Raw genomic sequence first — 24,979 nt, forward strand, 5'->3', positions numbered from 1 at the left:
AACTATCCCTACATTCTAAATTAGGCAGAGCTTTGTTTATAGTAAAGCTTTGATTATCAAATCAACATCAATGGGACCTTACTGTGCACTTCCTACAGCTCATTATAGTTTAGACATGGGAGACAAACAGTAACAGTCTCCACAGATCCAGACTGTCAAAAACAGCTGCCAGTCTTTCTGCTTGTTGCTGCCACTGGACACGCCTCAGCACGCCAAACAGTCATGTTTAAAAAAGGCACATCGGTATGTGCGTCCCCACCCACAATTTGACACTTGACTACAGGCTGCCTGTAGACAGCACACCAACTAAAACAAAGCTTTGTAACTGCACTGAACCAATTCCACCAACACATCTGCTATTTAGACTGGACAATTAGCTGATCCTATATGTAACTAGGCAAGTCAGTTAAGAACAAATTCTTATTTACAATGACGGCCTACACCGGCCAAACCCGGACGACGCTGGGCCAATTGTGCGCCGCCCTATGGGACTCCCAATCACGGCCGGTTGTGATACAGCCTGGACTCGAACCAGGGTGTCTGTAGTGATGCCACTAGCACGGAGATGCAGTGCCTTAGACCGCTGCGCCACTCGGGAGCCCAAAAGGCTGGTACAAATAACATTGAATGCGCACGAGTTTGGCTTGTTACTTGTGTTCATGGGTTAACAGTAGGTTCAAAAGTATCAGGATTCCAGCTAAAGTACAGCGTGTAAGAAAAAACCTCAATGACCTCACAAGCCTCTTAACTAACAAACGTAACGCAAACTGATGACTACCTAGCTGAATACTTATTGTTCACATATGATCGGTGGAGTTTCAGTACCTTCTCTGATTCCTGGTTGCATTTCTCGACACGGTCTGTAAATTTACGGACCTCTTCCGGTGACTTGGTGGGGTCAGCCTTGGCATGGGTCTCGCGAGTCAAAGCAGTCTTCTCCTCTTTACGGGCCTGGTGGTAACTCTTCTTAGACGACTCCACCTTGGACAGAGGAATTTCTCTATTTACAATCATCGCCAACCCCACATCTACATTGTATTTGGTACAAATCATTCCCTAGACCTCAGCTAAATCTGGTAATTAATAGTGTGGCTGTTGAACAAGTCAAGGAGACAAAATTACTTGGCATTACCTTAGAATGTAAAACTGTCATTGTCAAAACATATAGATTCTATGGTTGTAAAGATGGGGAGAGGTCTGTCCATAATAATATTCAGCTTTGCTTTGACACCGCACTCCAAAAAGCATGTCCTGCAGGCTGTAATTTTGTATTATTATCTTGATTACTGTCCATCATGTGGTCAAGTGCTGCAAAGAAAGACCTAGTTAAGCTGCAGCTGGGCCGGAACAGAGCAGCATGTCTTGCTCTTCATTGTAATCAGATGGATAATATAAATACTATGCATGCCAGTCTCTCTTGGCTAAGAGTCGAGATTGTTTCTTATAAAAAGTAGTGACGCAGTCAATGTGTTGAAAATTCTAAATTGTTTGTGTAGTCAACTGACACACAGCTCTGAGACACACACCTAGCCCACCCGACATGCCACCAAGGGTCTTTCCACAGTCCCCAAATCCAGAACAAATTTAACAAAGCGTACAGTATTATATAGAGCCATTATTGCATGGAACTTCCATCTCATATTCCTCAAATTAACAGCAATTCTGGTTTCAGAAAACAGATAAAGCAACACCTTGCGGCACAACGCCTATCCCCTATTTGACCCAGATATTTTGGGTTTATGTATTGATACACTACATGACCAGAACTATGTGGACACTTGATCTTCAAACATCTCAATCCAAAATCAGACATTAATAGGGAGTTGGTCCCCCCTTTGCTGCAATAGCAGCCTCCACTCTTCTGGGAAGGCTTTCCACAAGAAGTTGGAACATTGCTGCGGGGACTTGCTTATTTTCAGCCACAAGAGCATTAGGTTGGCCACTGATGTTGGGCAATTAGGCCTGGCTCGCAGTTGGCGTTCCAATTCATCCCAAAGGTGTTTGATGGGGTTGAGGTCAGGGCTCTGTGCAGGCCAGTCAAGTTCATCCACACACCGATCTTGACAAGCCATATCTGAATGGACCTTACTTTGTGCACGGGGGCATTGGCATGCTGAAACAGGAAACGTCCTTCCCCAAACTGTTGCCACAAAGTTGGAAGCAAAGAATTGTCTTTCTAGAATTGTCTTTTCAGCGTCATTGTATGCTGTAGCGTTAAGATTTCCCTTCACTGCAACTAAGGGGCCTAGCCAGAAGCATGAAAAACAGACCCAGACCATTATTCCTCCTCCCCCAAACTTTACAGTTGGCACTATGCATTGGGGTGTTCTCCTGGCATCCGCCAAACACAGATTCATCTGTCTGACTGCCAGATGGTGAAGTGTGATTCATCACTCCAGAGAACGCGTTTCCATTACTCCAGAGTCCAAATGGCAGCAAGCTTTACATCACAGCTTTACACCACTCCAGCCGACACTTGGCATTGAGCATAGTGATCTTAGGCTTGGGTCAGTGTCTGCTCTGCCATGAAAACCCATTTCATTAAGCTCCCGACAAACAGTTCTTGCGCCGATGTTGCTTCCAGAGGCAGTTCGGAAGTGAGTGTTGCAACCGAGGACAGACAATTTTTACGTGCTTCAGCACTCAACGGTCCCGTTCTGTGAGCTTGTGTGCGTATTTCTTTTTTTATTTTACCCCTTTTTTCTCCCCAATTTCATGTACCCAATTGGTAGTAGTTAGTCTTGTCTCGTCGCTGCAACTCCCATACGGACTCGGGAAAGGCGAAGGTCGAGAGCCATGCGTCCTCCGAAACACAACCAAGCCGCTCTGCTTCTTGACACAATGCACATCCAACCCGGAAGCCAGCCGCACCAATGTGTCGGAGGAAACACCGTACACCTAGCGACATGGTCAGCGTGCACAGTGCCCGGCCCGCCACAGGAGTCGCTAGCGCGCGATGAGACAAGGATATCCCTGCCGGCCAAACCCTCCCCAACCCGGACGACGCAGGGCCAATTGTGCGCCGCCCCATGGGCCTCCTGGTCGCGGCTGGCTGCAACAGAGCCTGGGCTCGAACCCAGAATCTCTGGTGGCACAGCGATGCAGTGCCTTAGACCACTGCGCCACCAGGGAGGCCATTGTGTGCCTATTTCTGAGCCGTTTCCACTTCACAATAACACCACTTACAGTTGACTGGGGCAGAAATTTGACAAATTGACTTGTTGGAAAGTTGGCATCCTATGACGGTGCCACATTGAAAGTCAATGAGCTCTTCAGTAAGGCCATTCTACTGCCAATGTTTGTCTATGGAGATTGCATGGATGTGTGCTCCATTTTATACACCTGGGTGTGACCGAAATTGCCAAATCTACTAATTTGAATGGTGTCCACATACTTTTGTATATATAGTGTATGTAGGCTGTGTGCCATTTTACAATGTATGTAGTTCTGTCATTGAGCTTTTCTTGTATATTGTTACATTTTCAGTCATTTATCAGCTGCTCTTATCCAGCGCAACGTACAGTAGCAAATGCATAGATTTTTCATACTGGTATCCCGTGGGAATCAAACCTACAAATCTGGCGTTGCAAGATTCATGTTTTACCAACTGCGCCACACAAGACTAGCAACACATTTTCTGTGTTATGTCATGTTTCATGTTTTGTGTGGACCCCAGGAAGAGTGGCTTCTGCATTCACAACAGCTAATGGGGATCCTAATAAAATACCAAACAATACTAAACACAATGTATACTACTAATCTATTATTGGTCATTCAGGGTTGATGTCTGAACATTAAACTGGTTAAAATAAAATAAGAGCAACGCTCACGTCTTTCAGTTTCCGGACCCAGGGTTTCTGTGCCTTGCGGAATCCTTCATCTGCATCCTTTGTCTCCCGGAACCCTCCGATCATCTGCTTGTGGAAGGCATCTTTCTGCCAGTTACGGATCTTCTCGCTGTCCTCCACAGCCAGGTGCTCCTTCAGCTCCATGTGGATCTCACTCAGCCTATCAGCGGCATTCATGAAGGCATGCCACGCCTTCTCCAGGGTGCCATACTGAGGCCCTTCAGGGGAATAATGGACACATTTCGGATAAGGGACAACCTTCACAGGGTTAATGGACACATTTCACTCCAATAACACTTGGCTCCAAGTCATTCAATGAGGGTGAAGTCATTATCCAACCAGTAAATGATGACCTATATCTTTGGGAAGGGTGTCACATCCGTTTTATGTACAGGCACTGGCAGGGTGAGAATGAGAAGGTTGAGTCAGTATATGAGCTTTACTACAGGCTCTTTTGGGGGTGGCCACGTCGAATGAGTCCCTCCACTACCAGGCCAACTCACCTTTCTCCACCACGCCCCTCCACTTCTTGGCCCAGTCACTCAGCTGCTGGGAATAGCCCTTCTCAATCTTGGCCCGCTCCGTGAAGCAGCCGACTAGCTCGTTGCACAGCTTGTGTCCATCGTCGATACGCTTCACCGTCCTCTTGTAGTGCCCCGGCTAAGTAAAGATGGACATACACTTGTTCAAGAAAGATCTGCTACATATGGAGAACAGTCACATAAACCGCATATCAGTCTCATTCTGAACGTTGCATAGTGCTTGATATGTGCAAGAACCTTAACCTTAGTGATGAAATCAGCTAAACACAAATTGGCTTTTTATTTATTTACTAAATAAATAACACAGAATACACAATATGATGGCTTGTTACACAATGGAAAGGGGGTGGGGAAAGAGAGTCAACTTATCGTACATACATTTGGAAACTACGCTCACCATAACCAGAATACTTAGCACGCTAACCACGGCTAATTCGGATTAGAAATGCAATATATTCACACGTATCCGTCTCTCTGTTTAACTCGATGGATACGTCTATCGGTAGTGGCTCGATGTAAGGCTCTGGTTGTCCAGAGGTCACAATGTCTTTTGGTAGTGGAGTGATTGTTAGATAACCATTAGCGCATCTGAAGAAACTATTCTAAGAGGGATCTGTTCTTTCCCCTTGTGTCTTTGGTCAAATTCTGCAGACTGAATATTTTTTGTCTCCTAGGTGATCTTCACCCGTGTTGAGTTTGAGAGTTTCTATCCATTTGTCAACACTCAGTTTGCGCTGTATGTTGGCTGGTCTAATGTAAATTTCATTAGCTAGTCCATTTAAGCACTCTGGTCAAAACAGGGGCGTTCCATCAGGCCGTACACTTTCAGAGTTAGTTACTTTGTCATACCATCACAAAATAATAAACCATATCACAGGATTATTCTTTAGTTCCCCATGGACCTTTCTTAACATTCCTATCTTATGAATATTGTTCCAAAGTTCATTCTTTGGCCGTTAGAATTGTTGGCGGCAAAGGTCTTCTGTAGACAAAAGGGATTTCTTTCCCAATACTGCAGGGCAAGAGAAAGTTCTCTAAATTTACGACCCAGTGTTTAGGTGTCAAGACCAGCAGAGCCCCCCTTCCACTCTTCTGTGGGAGAGAGGTCTGGCTATCTTCAAACATTTGCCTAGCTGATGAGTCTTGATTCACTGTCAGGATAGTCATGACACCAGGGAGAGAGAGACATTACATCACATAATCAACCACTGAACTCTAATGCACAGAGTAGGTGACTACTGCTGCTAGTTTTCCTCAGAGCAAGTGATAACTTGATGGGGCAGGCCTGATGAGGTGGGGGAGAAGAGGAGCCAACGGGATGAGGAACCCCTTACAGCCAGGACATGGAAATGTATAATCAGCAGGGACTCATTACGAGTGTTGCCCTGTAGTGTTTCTCCTGAAAAGGAGCCCTCCATGAAAACGATGGAAGGCTACCTGAAGGGGCAGTCCTGTGGTAGTCCGACTTCCACACAAAGAATGGTCAGTTCCACAGGGTTGGCAGCCCTGGGGGTGAAGTTTTTAGCTTACCTCCCAGAAGCTTTCGCAGCTCCCGACGTCTCGCAGGTCTCCATTGGAAGACATTTTGGGATCACCTTTACAGCACGGAATGATGGCGGCAATCTGTTCAACTGAAGAGAGAACATGTAAGACTGACTGTAGATGGCCTACGTAGCTGGATATAGTTATGTGCAACCCACTCAAACTTCTGGGAGTCAAATTCAAGAGAAAAATGCTGGAAAATTGCCAAAAGCAACAGTAGCAACTACCATGTCATCACAAGAGACAAGTAAACAGCTGCCCTACTTGGCAAGCATCCATGGGGTTAATACCAAAGCAGTGGCTGGGCAGAAAAAGAAAACTAAGAGAGAATATTTCTAATTTCCCACCTTTCACCCTGACCCTGCTAAGTTTCATGCATTTTCTGACCAAGTGATCCACAGCACCACACATGACGTATCCAGTCACAAGATATTACGTCACATCCTTAATCTGTAGAAAAGGCCCCATAGCGTCACCTCACAGAGCTAATGAGTCTACCCTGAAGGTGTAATCCAGTAATCCCTTAGGGTGAGGGGAGAGAAATAAGCAGAGCAGGTCTCACCTCTGAGTGTCCATCTGTCTGAGAGGATTGAGCTGAGGCAGAGAGACTTGTTTTAGCCAGGCTGAGTGGGGCTGGGGCTCTTAAGATAACAATGCCCTGTCATCCAGGTCTACCCAGCAGCACACTTACATTCAGTCATATTAATTGCAAGTCAACCAAATAGCTGATATCTAATATGTTTCTCAAGAGCAAAGCACCCTGACACATCCCTTGAGCTCTAGTACACTCATATGCTTGAAAATAAAAAAAACATTCGTTGCATGATAAGATAATTCAATATTAAAATAAAACAAAAAAAAATCTAGATTCATTTTTAAAAAGCCAATAAGCTAGGTAAATTAATTTCCAACTCAAAATGAACCCGGTACAGAGTTCTGGGGCCGGATACACAAAACATTACTTGCGAAAAAACGTAAGAAGTTTAACGAAAAAAAAACGAAGTTTAAAGGATAGTTTGGAAATGCAATTCCTCAAAATGTTCTTAGGAACTTCGTAAATATCTTATATGGCATTGACGTGCTTGAAACCAATAAGCCTATGTGACAGGGATGATCAGATTTTGTTATTTCACACAGCCATCAGACTAGCTAAATCAAAATCAAAAATGGATAACCAAGAAAAGATAGACTCGATGGAGGAAATAGCAGCCAGGAAAAGGTTGCTGTGGAGGAGACTTGATAACTGCGGGGTCACTGCAGAGATCAAAAATAAAGGATGGGCCAGAGTGGCCGAGTCTGTCTCTGCCATCTGGGGTATGGCAAGGGACAGTGACGCCGTAAAAAAGAAGTTGGCTGCTAAGAAGAAGGGAGCTGAGAGACCATTCATGTGGAACAGCTGGAGGAGAAGGTGTCATCTATCATAGAGATGGTGGAAGACCAGTAAGCTAGCTAGCAAACGTGTAAAGACATTATAGCCAATGATGTTAACATTAGCCAAGTTCTTCTTCGGAAATTGACGAGATAGCGCTAGCTATTTAACACTCCTAGAATATTGTAATATATTGTTAATTACTAGCTAGATAATGAGCTAGTAATTTGTATTCTTGATGTTGTTTATTATCCGGTAGCCAACTGTCTGTGGCGCAAGAAAACGTTCATGGTTACAAAAGTATCCATTCGTCTCAAGACAAGGGTTTAGCTGTCCTAAAGTTAAGTACATTTCCAAGAAGAAATCCTGAAGCATTATTTTCAAGAATCCTATTTCTTCTTAGGAAAAATCTTAAGAACATTTCCAATAACTTTGAGGAATAGCAACTTTGCTAAAAACTTTCTTAAGTCTATAGTTAAGGGGGAAAAAATGGCAGTTAAGAAGTTTCTTCTTAAGGTTTTGTGAATCCGGCCCCAGTTCCTTATACGTCCACTTCCCCGGTCCTGTTCCTGATTGGCACAACTAGCTAATACAAAGTCAAACGGCTTCCTTTGACAAACAATTTGAGGAAGACTATGGATTCTGGTGAACATTCATTACCAAGGCTATACAGTGTGACTTTGCACTGATAAAAACGCCCTATCAAGTATGGCTGACCCCATTGTGTCGACTGGTCGATAGGAAGTTGGTCAAAGAAGATTTTTAGTCGAGCAGTTGCAAATATAAAAAAATAATAAAAATGGTACACGAGACACCTGTCTGAGTGGACTAATCTATTGCGGAGGCTGCATGGATGGCACACAAGTATCACAATTACCACCATGTCTAATATTTAATGTTTGGTTAAGGTAACTTCTGTTAATGCATTCAATATAGTATTATTACAGTCTTACGTTTGTCCTTGTAGGAGTGGGCAAGTTGTTTGCAGAGTGCACAACCTAGGCTACACTTATGAGAAACAAGATGTTTTGGTTTGTTTCATTCCATTTACAATTTGTCAATGTATTACTTGTCATTTGTTTGGAGCTCTCCTGTCAATCTGAGTAGGCTTATAAAATGTGTACATTTGTGGATCGGATACTGTTGTGGAGGTCTTAACTCAATCAAATAAAATTCTCTTAGCCTTTCTATTTTTTTTACCTTCATTTAACTAGGCAAGTCAGTTTAGAATAATTCTTATTTTCAATGACAGCCTAGGAACAGTGGGTTAAATGCCTTGTTCAGGGGCAGAACGACAGATTTGTACCATGTCAGCTCGGGGATTCGATCTTGCAACCTTTTGGTTACTAGTCCAACGCTCTAACCACTAGGCTACCCTGCCCTTGACATTTTTTTTTTTTTTTAAACAAAATCAGTTTTTATCCATTGAGAATGACAATAGCTCCTCAAAGTAGCCCATTTGAAAAATGTTCCCAGCTTTCTCCCTTTTGATAACCAAGTGGAAAACATTTCATGCACTGATCCGGTGGAACTGTAATAAAAAGGCCTACCCGATTACGTTTATCCCTTGCACAAATAGCCTACAGCTGTGTGTCTGTCCGGAGCTCACTGGCAGAAACTGAGGGCCCATAATATTTTAATACAATGCTGCAGGTTCGCTAGCAAGTTTCAGGCTGGATCCAAGTTAATAGTTGATACAATGTTTCAAGTTCCTTTCAGACAGGCAATGCATAGCCAATGTGATTTATAGGATAATTTTTTTACCTGCAGTGTTTATTAGGATTATGTAGGCTGTTTGTAAATATTGGTAATGACAATAGAAGTTACTTTTAGATTTGTATAAATGTACATTTAGATATAATTAAGCAATAAAAAGCATGAGGGGGTATGGTATATGGCCAATATACCACAGCTAAGAGCTGTTCTTCTGTACGACACAACGCAGAGTGTCTGGATACAGCCCTTAGCCCGTGGTATATTGGAAATATGGAGAGGGTTTGGGCGCATGCAAGCTGACTTCGCTCGCCAGGTGTACAGTGCCTGGTTAAAGTATTTTTTCATCTGGTTCAGCTATATTGATCATGGTCTTTTAGTAATGTGTTTTGATTTTTAATTGCATCAGGCAAAGTAGCCTACATATAGTTACATTTCATTCAAACAGGGTGTGTGTCTATATAGAAAAATACACGTTTTAAAATTTCAGCCAATCGATTGGTCTAAAAGAACAGATGACTCTCGGTCGACAAAGATTATAATAATAAATAAATCTCTTAGTCAGGGACAGCCCTACTATCAAGTCTGAAAACCCACAAGGGAAATTGAAAAATAAGTCACTTTGCAAAAAAGGATTTGACGGGAAAAATAAATAAAAATAAAATAAAAAACTGTAGGTTTTTCAAAATCCACACATCTAACTAGATTTTTTTTTAAAGTATATTGACACCCCTTCAAATTAGTGGATTTTGCCATTTCAGCCACACCGTTGTTGACAGGTGTATAAAAATTCAGCACAGCCATACCATCTCCATCGAGAAACATTGGCAGTCAAATGGCCTTACTGAAGACCTCAGTGACTTCACAGGATGCCACCTTCCCAACATGTAAGTTCGGCAAAATTCTGCCCTGCTAGAGATGCCCGGTCAAGTGCTGTTATTGTGAAGTGAAAACGTCTTGGAGCAACAATGGCTGAGCCGTTGTAGGCCATAGAAGCTCACAGAACGGGAACGCCGAGTGCTGAAGCGTGGTTGCAACACTCACTACCGAGTTCCAAACTGCCACTGGAAGCAACGTCAGCACAAGAACTGTTCATCAAGAGCTTCGTGAAATGGGTTTCCATGGCAGAGCAGCCACACACAAGCCTAAGATCACCATGGAGCAGTGCCAAGCGTCGGCTGGAGTGGTGTCAAGCTCGCCGCCATTGGACTCTGGAGCAATGGAAACACGTTCTCTGGAGTAATGAATCACGCTTCACCATCTGGCAGTCCGACGGATGAATCTGGGTTAGGCGGATGCCAGTATGACACTATGCATTGGGGAAGGTAGCATTAACTGTAAAGTTTGGTGGAGGAGGAATAATGGTCTGGGGCTGTTTTTCATGATTCAGGCTAGGCCCCTCATTTCCAGTCAAGGGAAATCTTAAATGCTACAGCATTAACTACATTCTAGAGGATTCTGTGCTTTCAACTGCGTGGCAGGCCCTTTCCTGTTTAAGCATGACAATGCTCCAGTGCACAAAGCGAGATAGGTGGAAGAACAAGACTGGCCTGCACAGAGCCCTGACCTCAACCCCATCGAACACATTTGGGCTGAATTGGAATGCCAGGCCTAAATAGGCCAACCTCACTAATGCTCTTGGCTGAATTGGTGCAAGTCCTCACAGCAATGTTCCAACATCTAGTGGAAAGCCTGACCAGAAGAGTGGAGGCTGTTATAGCAGAAAATGGGGGACCAACTCCATATTAATGCCTATTATTTTAGAATGAGGTGTTCGACGAGCATGTGTCCACATACATATGCATGTAGTGGACATATGCTACACCATTCTTTTTTGAATTCATACAGGTATCGGACATACAAATATGATAGACATTAACCATATTTCCATCCACATTGTTCATGCAAGTCATATTGTATATAAAAAGAAAATCAAGACAGCTGAAGTTAAGTGGTGAAAGTGCAAGGTGATGAGCTTGATGCCGCTTTCCAATAAATATCGAGGGTCCTATTCTGGTGACATGATCGCCGATGCCTGACTGACCAAAGTATTCTCGCTCTTATCCATAATCTCATCAGTTGACTAGCCAACCTGCACAGCCTACCTGCAAGCTGATGGCTAGAGCGCAGGTGCCAAGATCAGAGCAGGCACATTTTCTATTTAAACTGTTGCGTTGTGACAAGACTAAAAATCGGTAGAGTTGAAAATGCACGGAGAACAGAGGGAACTTGATTTTTATTCGGTACATGAAAACAGATGTGAAAAAGTACATGGTGCGTGCTTCGTCATCACGCACTGATTTTAAGCCTCAACAAGTCCATTCGGTGGAAACATACATATTTTCTTTGTGGTTTCTAGAATATTTGCATGAGAAAGGGCACAATTGGATGGGAATCGAGCTACTGTTAAATGGAAAATGTTACACCACGCACAATTTCCATAGAATACCCTTGGTGAGAATTGCCAGACCTCAGTCAGACAGAGTTAGTGTGACATAGCTTTTAGTGTGATAAGCTGCTTGTTTACGTTCACACAGGACTGATATTAACAGATCATCATGGATGGACTGCTTGGGATGAAGAGGCTCATTTTGTGGGAGACAGTTCAGACATTCAATATCCCTCAACTTTCTGCTGGCTAGGAGAGGTGGGGCAGTGCTGTCAGGCAGCAGAATGTATGCTAGCAGGAGAGGCATTTTCCACAAACATGCCAAAACAGGAACATCTATGAGAGGCTCACTTCAGCAAGGCCTGCTAATTGAAAAAGTAAATATCTCTGACCCATCTCAAGAACGGAAAAGTTAGGGATGCAGCATGACAAAAGTGATTGAAGCCCAGGGTAAAGTAATGTAAGCCCTGAACCATGGGGGAAAACTAGCAGCTCGTAGGGAGGGTAAAGGAGGGGTCAAACACCACTCATCTCCAGTCAATGACCAGCTGACGGCATAAGTAAGACATATCAGCAGCTTGAATATCTAGGTCACACTGGATTCAACATACGGATACAGATTTAGTCTCTGGATGGGCCAGAGGCTCAGATTCAATAGATACTAATATGTCATGTTTTTATACAGATGCCATAAATGTATGGAATCTAGGGATATTCGTGTCCTTTAACGGAACATGAGGGGGAAAATCGAACAGATGGCTTTGCCATACTGATATATTTAAATCACAAAGGCAGCGCAACCACTTCGAGTACACACAATTCACACTACAGAAGATTAAGTCTGTAAACATGACACGCTGCAGAATCATACCCATGACATCTGGGTCTCTTTGCATGTAGCCTTTGCTAAAGATTACATGCTCAATCTGAGTATTTGTTAAAACCTATACAATTTTTATTTTTTGTATTTAAAAAATGTAATATTGAAAAACAAGCCCAAAAATAGGTGGAATTCAATTAGGTCCTTGCCTGACAGTGCCTTTTCTATTCAATGTATATTGTCTAACAAAAACCTTTAAAGCACCATGCAGAGTTTTCCTAAATGCTGTGGAAAACAAAGTACATGACAAGCATTAAGGAAGACCCTTGACACTTGAAAGCACATAACCACCATAAGTGTGAGCTGAGCAACAAACTTCCACACAGACCCAGAGGAAACAGATCATGTGCTGCAGGCCTTCAGAAGGACAACATCCCTGTGTCAGAGGATGTTGACGTTCCACCGGTCACCGACTTTGTTTAGGCAGTATGCTCAGCTCATCCAGATCACTTAGCTGAACTGGAATTATTCTGTTTAAATCTCTGGGAGATGAAATCCTCAGCGGGGGCATGGCTGACAGGGATGGCTGACAGAAGACAGCAGATCTTGTGTAGCAGTCAGAGGGATTTGGGTCAAACACTGCTGAACCCTTCATGGAAAAGGGCACTAGTCGTCTCAAGTCAGAGCTGGAAACAAGTAATTGTGGGCCAGTAGGCCAAGGACTGAACAGCATAGAGGGAAACTGGATTCCAAATGGCAGCACATTCAGAACCCATTATGGAAGCTTTCACCCCCCCCATCCTTAGATGTGGCTTTGAGAACAACTCGTAGCATGTGGAACTGGTTTACTTACATTGCTTAGAGACAAACATTCCAGCTAGATTAATAAAATGACAAAACCTAGAGCTAGAAACACTACCTGGAGAGATTAAGTTATACGTCTCTCCTCGGGATGTTATCCATGCTGACAGAGTAAGAAACTGAACATTGGCTCCTGTTACCTCCAAAATTGGTTTAGATTAAAAAGGAGAAGCCAAGAGCTCATAAACCACACTGGAAACTTGTAGTCATTAATCTGATTAATGTATACGAGCAGCATGGGCAGCTATTATTTTCACTGAAAGTGCAGTTCAAAGTCTGAGCAAGCATAGAATCCTCAAAATAATTTCCTTGTTTTATTTCTTCAACATACAGTGCATTCGGAAAGTATTCAGACCCCTTGACTTTTTGCACTTTGTTACGTTACAGCCCGATTCTAAAATGGATTAAGTTGTTTTCCTCAAGCCTCACACACGCAAAAGGATAAAAAATTTCAAATTCATACATATACATACACATATATATACACACACACACACACACACACACAAAGTATTCAGACCCTTTACTCAGTACTTTATTGAAGCACCTTTGGCAACAATTACAGCCTTGAGTCTTATTGGGTATGACACTACAAGCTTGGCACCTGTTGATGGGGCGGCAGGTAGCCTAGTGGTTAAAGCGTTAGGCCAGTAACCGAAAGGTCGCTGGCTCAAATCCCCGAGCAGACAAGGTAAAAATCAGTCATTCTGCCCCTGAACAAAGCAGTTAGCCTAGTGGTTAGGCCATCATCGTGAATAAGAATTTGTTCTCAATTGACTTGCCTAGTTAAATAAAAATAACTCTGTATTTGGGGAGTTCCTCCCATTCTCTGCAGATCCTGTCAAGCTCTGTCAGGTCTCTTCAGAGATGTCCGATCGGGTTCAAGTCCGGGCTCTGGCTGGGCCACTCAAGGACATTCAGAGACTTGTCCTGAAGCTACTCCTGCATTGTCTTCTTTCTCATGGTCAGAGCCTTTAGATGCCATTTGGCAAACTCCAAGCTGGCTGTCATGTGCCTTTTACTGAAGAGCAGCTTCCATCTGGCCACAACCATTAAAAAGCCTGATTGGTGGAGTGCTGCAAAGATAATTGCCCTTCTGGAAGGTTCTCCCATCTTCACAGAGGAACTCTGTCAGAGAGACCATTGGATTGTTGAACACCACCCAGACCAAGGCCCTTCTCCCCCGATTGCTCAGTTTGGCCAGGCGGCCAGCTCTAGGAAGAGTCTTGGTGGTTGAAAACTTCTTCCATTTAAGAAAGGAGGCCACAATGACCGTCAATGCTGCAGATTTGTTTTGCCTCAACACAATTGTCTCAGAGTTCAACGGACAACACCTTCGACCTCATGGTTTGGTTTTTGCCCCGACAGGCACTGTCAACTAAGAAATTGTTGACTGACTTGCTTAGTTACAGTCGGAAGTTTACATACACCTCAGCCACGTACATTTAAACTCAGTTTCACAATTACTGACAGTTAATCCTAGTAAGAATTCCCCGTCTTAGGTCAGTTAGGATCACCACTTTATTTTAAGAAAGTGAAATGTCAGAATAATAGTAGAGAGAATGATTTATTTCAGCTTGTATTTCTTTCATCACATTCCCAGTGGGTCAGAAGTTTACATACACTCAATTAGTATTTGGTAGCATTGCCTTTAAATTGTTTAACTTGGGTCAAATGTATTTGGGTATCCTTCCACAATAAGTTGGATGAATTTTGGCCCATTCCTCCTGACAGAGCTGGTGTAACTGAGTCAGGTTTGTCGGCCTCCTTACTCGCACACACTTTTTCAGTTCTGCCCACAAATTTTCTATAGGACTGAGGTCAAGGCTTTGTGATGGCCACTCCAATACCTTGACTTTGTTGTCCTTAAGCCATTTAGCCACAACTATGGAAGTATGCTTGGGGTCATTGTCCATTTGGAAGACCCATTTGCAACCCAGCTTTAACTTCATGACTGATGTCTTGAGATGTTACTTCAATATATCCACAATTGTCCTCCATGATGCCATCTATTTTGTGACATGCACCAGTCCCTCCTGCAGCAAAGCACCCCAACATGATGCTGCCACCCCCGTGCTTCACGGTTGGGATGTGTTATTCACTTGCAAGCCTCCCCCTTTTTCCTCCAAACATAACGATGGTCATTATGGCCAAACAGTTCTATTTTTGTTTCATCAGACCAGAGGACATTTCTCCAAAAAGTACAATCTTTTTCCCCATTTGCAAACCGTAGTCTGGCTTTTTTAATGACAGTTTTGGAACAGTGGCTTCTTCCTTGCCGAGGGGCCTTTCAGGTTATATCGATATAGGACTCGTTTTACTGTGGTTATAGATACTTTTGTACCCGTTTCCTCCAGCATCTTCACAAGGTCCTTTGCTGTTGTTCTGAGATTTATTTGCACTTTTCGCACCAAAGTACATTCATCTCTAGGAGACAGAATGCGTCTCCTTCCTGTGCGGTATGACGGCTGCGTGGTTCCATGCTGTTTATACTTGCGTACTATTGTTTGTACAGATGAACGTGGTGCCTTCAGGTGTTTGGAAATTTCTCCCAAGGATGAACAAGACTTATGGAGGTCTACAATTTTTTTTCCTGAGGTCTTGTCTGATTTCTTTTGATTTCCCATGATGCAAAGACACACGAGTTCGAAGGTAGGCCTGAAATACATCCACAGGTACATCTCCAATTGACTCCAATGATGTCAATTAGCCTATCAGAAGCTTCTAAAGCCATGACATCATTTTCTGGAATTTTCCAAGCTGTTTAAAGGCAAAGTCAACTTACGGTATGTAAACTTCTGACCCACTGGAATTGTGATACAGTGAATAAGTGAAATAATCTGTCTGTAAACAATTGTTGGAAAACTTACTTGTGTCATGCACAAAATGTCCTAACCGACTTTCCAAAACTATAGTTTAACAAGAAATGTGAGTAGTAGAAAAACAAGTTTTAAATGACTCCAACTTAAGTGTGAAACCTTCCGACATCAACTGTAAATAAAAAAATCTAAAAACTGAGGGACCTTACATAGACAGGTGTGTGCGCCGGTATAGGTCCCAGAAGGCAGGAAGCTTGGCTCCAGTGATGTACTGGGCCGTTCGCACTACCTTCTAGCGCCTTATGGTCAGATGCCGAGCAGTTGCCATACCAGGCAGCGATGCAACCGGTCAGGATGCTCTCGATGGTGCAGCTGTAGAACGTTGAGGATCTGGGGACCAATGCCAAATCTTTTCAGTCTCCTGAGGGGGAAAGGTTTTGTTGTGCCCTCTTAACGACTGTCTTGGTATGTTTGGACCATGATAGTTTGTTGGTGATGTAGACACCAAGGAACTTGAAGCTCTCGACCCGCTCCACTACAGCCCCATCGACGTTAATGGGGGCCTGTTCAGCCCACCTTTTCCTGTAGTCCACGATCAGCTCCTTTGTCTTGCTGACATTGAGGGAGTGGTTGTTGTCCTGACACCACACTGCCAGTTCTCTGACCTCCTCCCTATAGGCTGTCTCATCGTTGTCAGCGATCAGGCCTACCACTGTTGTGTCGTCAGCAAACTTGGTGTTGGAGTCGTGTTTGGCCACGCAGTCGTGGGTGAACAGGGAATACAGGAGGAGACTAAGTACACACCCCTGAGGGGCACCAGTGTTGAGAATCAGCGTGGCAGATGTGTTGTTACCTACCCTTACTACCTGGGGGCAGCCCGTCAGGAAGTCCAGGATCCAGTTGCAGAGGGAGGTGTTTAGTCCCAAAGTCTTTAGCTTAGTGATGAGCTTTAAGGGCACTATGGTGTTAAACGCTGAGCTGTAGCCTATGAACAGCACTCTCACATAGGCGTTCCTGTTGGCCAGGTGAGAAAGGGTGGTGTGGAGTGCGATTGAGATTGCGTCATCTGTGGCTCTGTTGGGGTGGTATGCGAATTGGAGTGGGTCTAGGGTGTCCGGGAGGATGCTGTTGATGTGAGCCATGAGCAGCCTTTCAAAGCACTTCATGGCTACTGCCGTGAGTGGGCACAGGGATTATGGTGATCTGCTTGAAACATGTAGGTATTACAGACTCGGTCTGGGAGAGGTTGAAAATGTCAGTGAAGTCACTTGCCAGTTGGTCCGCACATGCTTTGAGTACACGTCCTGGTAATCCGTCTGGCCCAGCGGCTTTGTGAATGTTGGATACGGAGAGCGTTATCACAGTCATCCAGGACAGCTGGTGGTCTCGTGCATGCTTCAGTGTTGCTTGCCTCAAAGTGAGCATAATAAGGCATTTAGCTCGTCTGGTAGGCTTGCGTCACTGGGCAGCTCGCGTCTGGGTTTCCCTTCATAGTTTAAGCCCTGCCACATTCAACCAGCTTCAGAGCAGTAGGATACAATCCTAATCCTGTATTGACGCTTTGCTTGTTTGATGGTTTGTCTGAGGGCATAGCGGGATTTCTTATAAGCGTCCGGATTTGTCTCCCGTCCATGAAAGTGGCAGCACTAGCCTTTAGCTCAATGCGGATGTTACCTGTAATCCATGGCTTCTGGTTGGGATATGTGCGTACAGTCACTGTGGGGATGATGTCATTGATGCACTTATTAATCCGATGACTGAGGAGGTGTATTCCTCAATGCCATTGGATATATCCCAGAACATATTCCAGTCTGTGCTCGCAAAACAGTCCTGTAGTGTAGCATCCGCGTCATCTGACCACTTCTGTATTGAGCGAGTCACTGGTACTTCCTGCTTTAGTTTTTGCTTGTAAGCAGGAGGATAGAATTGCGGTCAGATTTTCCAAATGGAGGGCGGGGGAGAGCTTTGTATGCATCTGTGTGTGGAGTAAAGGTGGACTAGGATTTTTTCCCCCCTGGTTGCACATGTGACATGTTGGTAAAACTGATTCAAGTTTGCCTGCATTAAAGTCCCCGGCCACTAGGAGTGCCACTTCTGGGTGAGCATTTTCTTTGCTTATGGCCTTATAGAGTTGGTTGAGAGCGGTCTTAGTGCCAGCTTCGCTTTGTGGTGGTAAATAGACGGCTATGAATAATACTGATGATAACTCTTGGTAGATAGTATGGCTCATGATCAGCTTATCATGAGGCATTCTATCTCAGGCAAGCAATACCTCAAGACTTCTTTAATATTACACATCGCTCCAGCTGTTATTGACAAAAAGACACTCCCACCCCTCGTCTTACCAGAGGTAGCGTCTCTGTTCTGCCGATGCATGGAAAATCCCGCCAGCTCTGCATTGTCAATTTCTTCGTTCAGCCACATCTCGGTGAAATGTAAAATGTTACAGTTTTTAATCTCCCATTGGTAGGATAATCTTAGTATGTCATCAACAAGAAGAACGGAAGGCATTGGGAGTTTACTCGCTCGCCTCTGGCTTCTCAGAAGGATCCCCGATCTGCGTCCCCTTTTCTTCACGCACAAGGCATGGATCTGGGCCTGTTCCAGTGAAAGCAGGATATCCTTCCAGTCGAACTCGTTAAAAGAAAAGGTTTCTTCCAGTCCGCGGTGAGTAAATCGCTTTTCTGATGTCCAGAGGTTTTTTTTTTCGGTCATAAGAGACAGTAGCAGCAACATTATGTACACAATAAGTTAAAAAATAAGTTCATCAAGAAAAATTGCACAAGTGGTTAGGAGAATGTAAAACATCAGCCATGTTCTTCGGCGCCATCTTATCGAATACTTATGTAAATATGGTAATTCAGTTTGTCATTTTAAATACAATTTCCCAAAAAATTATAATCACTGTCATTATGGGGTATTGATAAGGAAAATGTGTTATTTAATACATTTTAGAATAAGGCTGTAACGTAAGAAAATGTGGAAAAGTCAAGGAGTCTGAATACTTTCCGAATGCACAACTCCTAAATATAGATCAGTCCTGCACTGAAGAACACAAAGTGATACTCCCAGTGTTTCACGAACCAAAGCAAACAATTGTGTTGCTACAACATGGAATAGACATTAACACAGCAAAGGAAATACTTGTGCTGATTACTATTAAAGCCTTAAAATGTACGGCATATAAGAACTCAGAATATTACTAATTGATTACTATCAATATTGACTGAGTAACACTTGTTTCAAGGAGAAAAACTTCACACATTCTAATTATTGGATTAAGAGGCCAGGCATTCTTGTATGAATCATGGTAGAGGTGAAGATTAACTGAGGGAGATGACAAACCTCATAGCAATGGGGAAACAGTCCATCCCCAAAAGGTCAGACAAACTACCCAATAATATTCAGTCAGACAAATGTAGCACAGAGCAAAAAAATAAAACAGAAAAATGCATTATCCACAAATTGCATAGGAGTGGAACCCGAAGAGGACTTACCCAAGATTAAATTAATTGAGATGGGATGAGGTCAAAGATGAGGTGCCTGTTGAGGAACTTGGCTTTCTCTGTGGCACTGGAAGAGAGGGGCAGAGTGTGAGAACTAACTAAGGAGAACAGGGAGAGATAGAGTATAGAGGAGCACAGCATGAGCAGTGGAGGAGAACCACTCACGGTCAGAGTATGACTGAGGCTGGCAGTCAGATGGTTATAATAAGTCCTGGCTCCAAAAGGTGGCAGATTCTGAATTGGAGAGTGAAATGCCACACAGAAGCATTGGAAAACCAGGTATGGGTGTGCTGGAAAACTACGCAGTGTGGTGGTCTTGGAAGAGACCCTCCAACTATGGAAGGTCAGGATCACATCTAAAATAACCTGCTAAGAATCAAAGAGATGGAATCCGTTTGAACGCCATAGAAATGTTGGAACTTCAGCCCCAATGTTATGTTACCAACCCTGGGTTGGAGGGCTTAGACAAGGTTATTTACAGGTGTGGTCAAATATATTGGCACCATTGCACTTTAAAATGTATCAGAATGTTCGGTTCTCTTTTCAAAACTGGTTCAACGAAAAGGTGCCTCTTGGTCCCAAAACAAGTTTTCTGGAGACTTGTGGGAGGAGTGCTGATGACGTCACCCACTGAATGCACTTTTGGTATCCGGATTCCGTCCAGACAGAGGAGAAATCCGCACACAACGCACACAACGCACCCCTGACCACCTTCTGAAGTGGTCAACCAGATCTACACAAAAATCAGGCCAAAGCGATCTTCATACTCTGATAGCAAAAGTCGCATGCAAGTGTCAAGTGTAGACAACCAAAGAAACTGAAGGCAGGTGACATCCCCCATTGCATTTTCGACATGCCTTCGCTACATCAGGCTAACATTAAACATGCTTCTCTCACTAGCTGTAGCATATTGCCACTTACCAGAACTGAGACATCCTCCCTGTCAACAAACTGCATTTCCTCCACCTAAATTAAAGCATTCCTTATATCCATACATTGATAACTGAGTTGATAGACATGTTTGGGGCACGCAAACAGGGATCCAACCACTCAAATTGTTTTGCACTCAAGGATGCTAACACTAAACCAGCCCGCATGTTGAGTATCTGACCCTTCGGTTGACGTTCTAGGTAGCCCGTCATGGAGTAAATTAGTACATTGTTTGAACTAGCCCATCCCTTTGAATGAACAGATCCAGAGGACACTCCACTGAAGCACATGGCTGTTATCTGGCATGTCAGTCATTGACACTGACGACTGAAGTCATGGATTATTTCAATGAGAGACCTGTTTTAATTACATAAGCAGTCCAATGCTGACAAAGGCAGGCTAATGGATCTGGATATCAGGGTTTCTCCAAACTCAGTCCTGGGGGCACACTTTGGTTTTTGCCCTAGCACTATAGAGCTGATTCAAATAACCAACTCATTATCAAGCTTTGATTATTTTCATCAGCTGTGTGGGGGGTGGGGCAGGACATATTTTTGGAAAACCCTGTGGATAGGACAGTGGTGCAAAGTGTTATCCACTGTCACCAACCAACACAGGAATGTTTACATAAATGTTGTGTATACAGTTCCTGAGGTGAATCTCATACTTTAAATTTTTTCCAAGTTGAACATTTGATGAATTGTTTAAAAGATTAAAGAATATTTAGTAGCTGGTCAATTGCATATGCAATAACTAAAAACGCCACCTCAAGTCTAAAGTAAGGCATCCAGAATTCAAGCCAAATGGTTTGCATTGCTGCAAATCTTCCATGGAGCACTTACACCAGTTAAAGGATACACTGTTTGGCCACAGCACAGCTCCATGTACCCTACCCTAGAGGGCCAAGTGAACCTCAAATCCCAGTGTTGGTAATGAGAAACAAAGACATGTTTGTTCCACAACCTATGTCCAATAACTACTTAGAACAAAGGAATAAAAACATACTGTAGTCTGCTCTGTGCTAAAATCTCTGGAGGTGTCAATAATCAATACAGGTTGTCTTCAACAACAATGAAAAAAAAAAAGAACCAGCAGTACTGAGGCCCTGAAGGACTGGTGTTGAATATCTCTGTGCTTCAGATAATTCCCTCTTACAATCCTTGATGTAGGAAGGAGTGAAAAGCAATGTCAACTATCAATGGACAGAGGGTAGTTAGTACTGGCCTACACAAAAAAAGCCTAAGGAATGGCTGACTGTTTTAGCTACTTGCAGACGGACTGAATCTCTCATTTCTAAACCACAATTCTCATAGAGCTGGCATTGAGAAAATCCTGCACTCCAGGCTCAAGATAGAATCACAGCAGGAAGGGTTATTTAAGCAATGAGAAAGCTTGGCAGCAAGTGTGAGACCACCACAGGCTACATTATAGACACACAGGGTCTAATGCAGTGTGCCTTAAGGGCATTGTCTCAAGGTGATGTGTCATACATTAACATAGTGTACCATGTCCAGGCCATTGTTTCCCCAAACCAGTCCTTAGAGAACAGCTGTGTGTCTCAGAAGAAGCATATAGGCTACACTGCAATTAATGAGACCAGAACAAGATCCAATCTGTTGACTAAAGAAAGCAGTTATGTTGAACAATAACCAGCTCAAGTATCAGACTAGCCATAGTCTGACTAAGCAAGATATTGTGTACCAATTTCATGCTTAGTCAAAGTATGCTAGGATCAGGCATATCAGTGATCGTGCTGAATGGTTCTGAAAATCTATATTTCTATGAAATTACACATGCTTTTAAGAAAGGGTGGGGCTGTTCTCATATTACAACAGAGCAATGCATCTTCAATTGGAGGTTCCCCAATCGATCCTGTGTGTAATTTAGCCTATGGGTATTGGCAGTTCTGTTCACAATACAACTAATAGCCATAAAGTTGAGCTATTGAAAAAGATTGACAGACAAAGCATTTGCTCAGTTGGCCTACACAACGTTAATTCGTCTCAAATTCACTTTACAGTTTTACACAAACCTTGAATGTTTGCCAGATAGCTTGCTGTCGAAAAGCAGTAGCCTAATAGATTATATCCATTGAAGAGGAGTGTAGCCTACAGTAGCCCAAGGATAAATGGATTGTTCCACGGCCATAAATACACATTACAAAGGGTATTTAAATCACATGTGAATCCAAACACAATTTAATAATGTGCCAGGGGATAGTCACTCAACATAAAATCACCATGTATGTTTGATCTTACATTCATGGAGTCGTAGTTACGCCTATGGTTAAGCCTACCCTGGCTGATATCTAGGTCATTATCGACACAATGTAACTCCTGCTCACCGCAACAATGGAACAGACGCAAACAAGTCGAATTGTTACAAAATTGTAGCCATTTGACAACCATAACGTGTCTACTTTGTTTCCATCCAGTTTGCGACCTACCTGTTGCAGCTTCAAATCCTTCGTCTCTCGAGTTTACAAACGCCGGAACGAAAATTCCCAAAGCAATCCCTTGATCAAACCAAGTGCATCAACAATTTCGCTCAAGAACTTTCCCGAAGACAGCCAAGGACATCGTAGATACCACTCTGCCATTGCAACGAAGATATAATTATTATATTTCTTGCCGCTTCAAATTCACGAGGTAGGCCTAATATCATCGGCGGTCAATTGGTTAAATGTACTTTAGTCAGAAACAGTGCAACAAAAGCCCCAAAACGTGTGCTATCTGACGGGCAGGAAGGTACAAAGGCAATCCTCCCGGTTGTTCTGGAGAGGTCTCCAACGCTGTGTAATCGGATGTTGTCGCGAACCACAATATCCATTCAGCCAATTACAGGCGTTAACCCTTTACTGACTAGAGACGAGTCGCTAGCTCACAGTGATAATTATGATCAGGCCATGTGAATCAAACCTTTTTCATTAATTATCACTCAACACATAGGCTACAACTCTACGTGACATAACATCATTGTCTGTGGAATTAATAGATTTAATTGAATTATGCCAAACACTTGTTGCTTGGTCCACTGCCTTATTCAATTACTTGTGAACAGCACCATCTCTAGGTCATTAGGTAAATCACACAATATTAATATTTCGTCTGGTTCCTGTTGAAAGTAGCCTACTGTAGCCAAATGACAATACTTTTTTCAATACAATCATCTTCAACAAACCACGGCTAATAGCGTGAGATGATTTGAGGTTGGATGTGATCAATGAGTAAGGAAAAATAAATAGATGATATTGACCTAAACTGTAGGCTACATACAGTATAACTATTATTTGACCTCACTCTTGGAAATCTGCTGAAGAGCACTGTTTTATGTTCCTCTCTTCTGACATAATGTTTAATTCACCCTGAGGGACTTTGAGGAGTCATTAAGGTATTACATGCTGGTATCTTTGGCTGTAGTGCTAAATAATGTTAGAGCAGAGAGACTATTCTAGAAACACCACTCCCACAGCTCTCAATCTGACAGATCTGCTCACCAGTTGACCTACTTTTGCCTACAGATGCCGGGGGACATTAAAAAGGCACAATCAACCGTGTGTCTCTCATATAACAACTTCTCAGAAATATTAACTTCTATCAGATGGATCGGAGAAGTTATGAGAGACACATGGTTGGTGGGTCTTCAAGGTCCCCAAGCAACTGTAGGGTAATGAAGAAAAAGATAAAACCTTAACAGTGGTTGTTCTATGAGAAGAAAGCTGGACTGTTTTATGATTAAGGTTTTTTATATACACTGAACAAAAATGTAAAACGCAACATGTAAAGTGGTGGTCCCATGTTTCATGAGCTGAAATAGAAGATCCCAGAAATGTTCCATACACCCAAAATGCTTATTTCTCTCAAATTATTTCGCACAAATGTGTTTACATTCCTGTTAGTGAGCATTTCTCCTTTGCCAAGATAATCCATCCACCTGATAGGTGTCGCATATCAAGAAGCTGATTAAACAGCATGATTATTACACAGGTGCACCTTGTGCTGGGGACAATAAAAGGCCACTTAAAATGTGCAGTTGTCACACAACACCACAGATGTCTCAAGTTAAGGAGTCTGCAATTGACATGCGGACTGCAGGAATGTCCACCAGAGCTGTTGCCAGATAATTGAATGTTCATTTCTCTACCATAAGCTTTCAATGTTGTTTTAGATCATTTATCGGTACATCTAACCGGACTCACAACTGCAGACCACATGTAACCCCGCCAAGACCTCGACATCCGGCTTCTTCACCAAATACTGAAACTATACATTGCATAGATCATATGTTAATGTTATCTCCACAACTAGGACCATCTTTAAATATAGTACTTTGAGAATGTAGATTTTGAAGGGCCTTAAAGAACTTTCCAAATGTATGTAACTACAATACAATGGCTGTAAACCAGGTAACAGATAATAGTTTCTAGTATGAGTGACAAGTACGGGGTGATCTGACTATTCCAGGACAAAATTGTGGGATAATGTTTTGAGTGAGCTGGCCTATTGGCTTCAATGCAAGCTCAAAGGTCAAGCCACATGAGAGCACATTCCCTAAATCACAGGGGAGGCCGAAAACTGACTACAAGTGGTTTCCCATGGTCAGATTGCTCACCCTACCATACACCACAAAGCAGCCAATGT

General features: G+C 43.1%; 1 protein-coding gene across 5 annotated transcripts in view; it reads right to left on the reverse strand.

Moving 5' to 3' along the window:
* Positions 1-23,150, reverse strand: part of LOC106587102 (protein kinase C and casein kinase II substrate protein 3) — a 31,485-nt gene extending 8,335 nt beyond the window's left edge. The window contains exons 1-7 of one of the 5 annotated variants that reach the window (XM_045708861.2): positions 22,786-23,149; positions 19,401-19,476; positions 6,495-6,526; positions 5,921-6,021; positions 4,352-4,508; positions 3,831-4,066; positions 826-981 (exon numbers count right to left, since the gene is read on the reverse strand). In XM_045708861.2, coding sequence (XP_045564817.1) covers positions 826-981; positions 3,831-4,066; positions 4,352-4,508; positions 5,921-5,974 — 603 coding nt within the window. In that variant the 5' untranslated portion in view covers positions 5,975-6,021; positions 6,495-6,526; positions 19,401-19,476; positions 22,786-23,149. Of the gene's footprint in view, positions 1-825; positions 982-3,830; positions 4,067-4,351; positions 4,509-5,920; positions 6,022-6,494; positions 6,527-19,400; positions 19,477-22,785 lie in introns of all 5 variants that reach the window. The other 4 variants (XM_014175097.3, XM_014175098.3, XM_014175095.3 and 1 more) reach the window with 4 other exon arrangements.
* Positions 23,151-24,979: the final 1,829 nt, after the last annotated feature.

Source organism: Salmo salar, chromosome 26 (genome assembly GCF_965601325.2).
Source record: "Salmo salar chromosome 26, fSalSal1, whole genome shotgun sequence".
Classification (NCBI taxonomy): domain Eukaryota; kingdom Metazoa; phylum Chordata; class Actinopteri; order Salmoniformes; family Salmonidae; genus Salmo; species Salmo salar.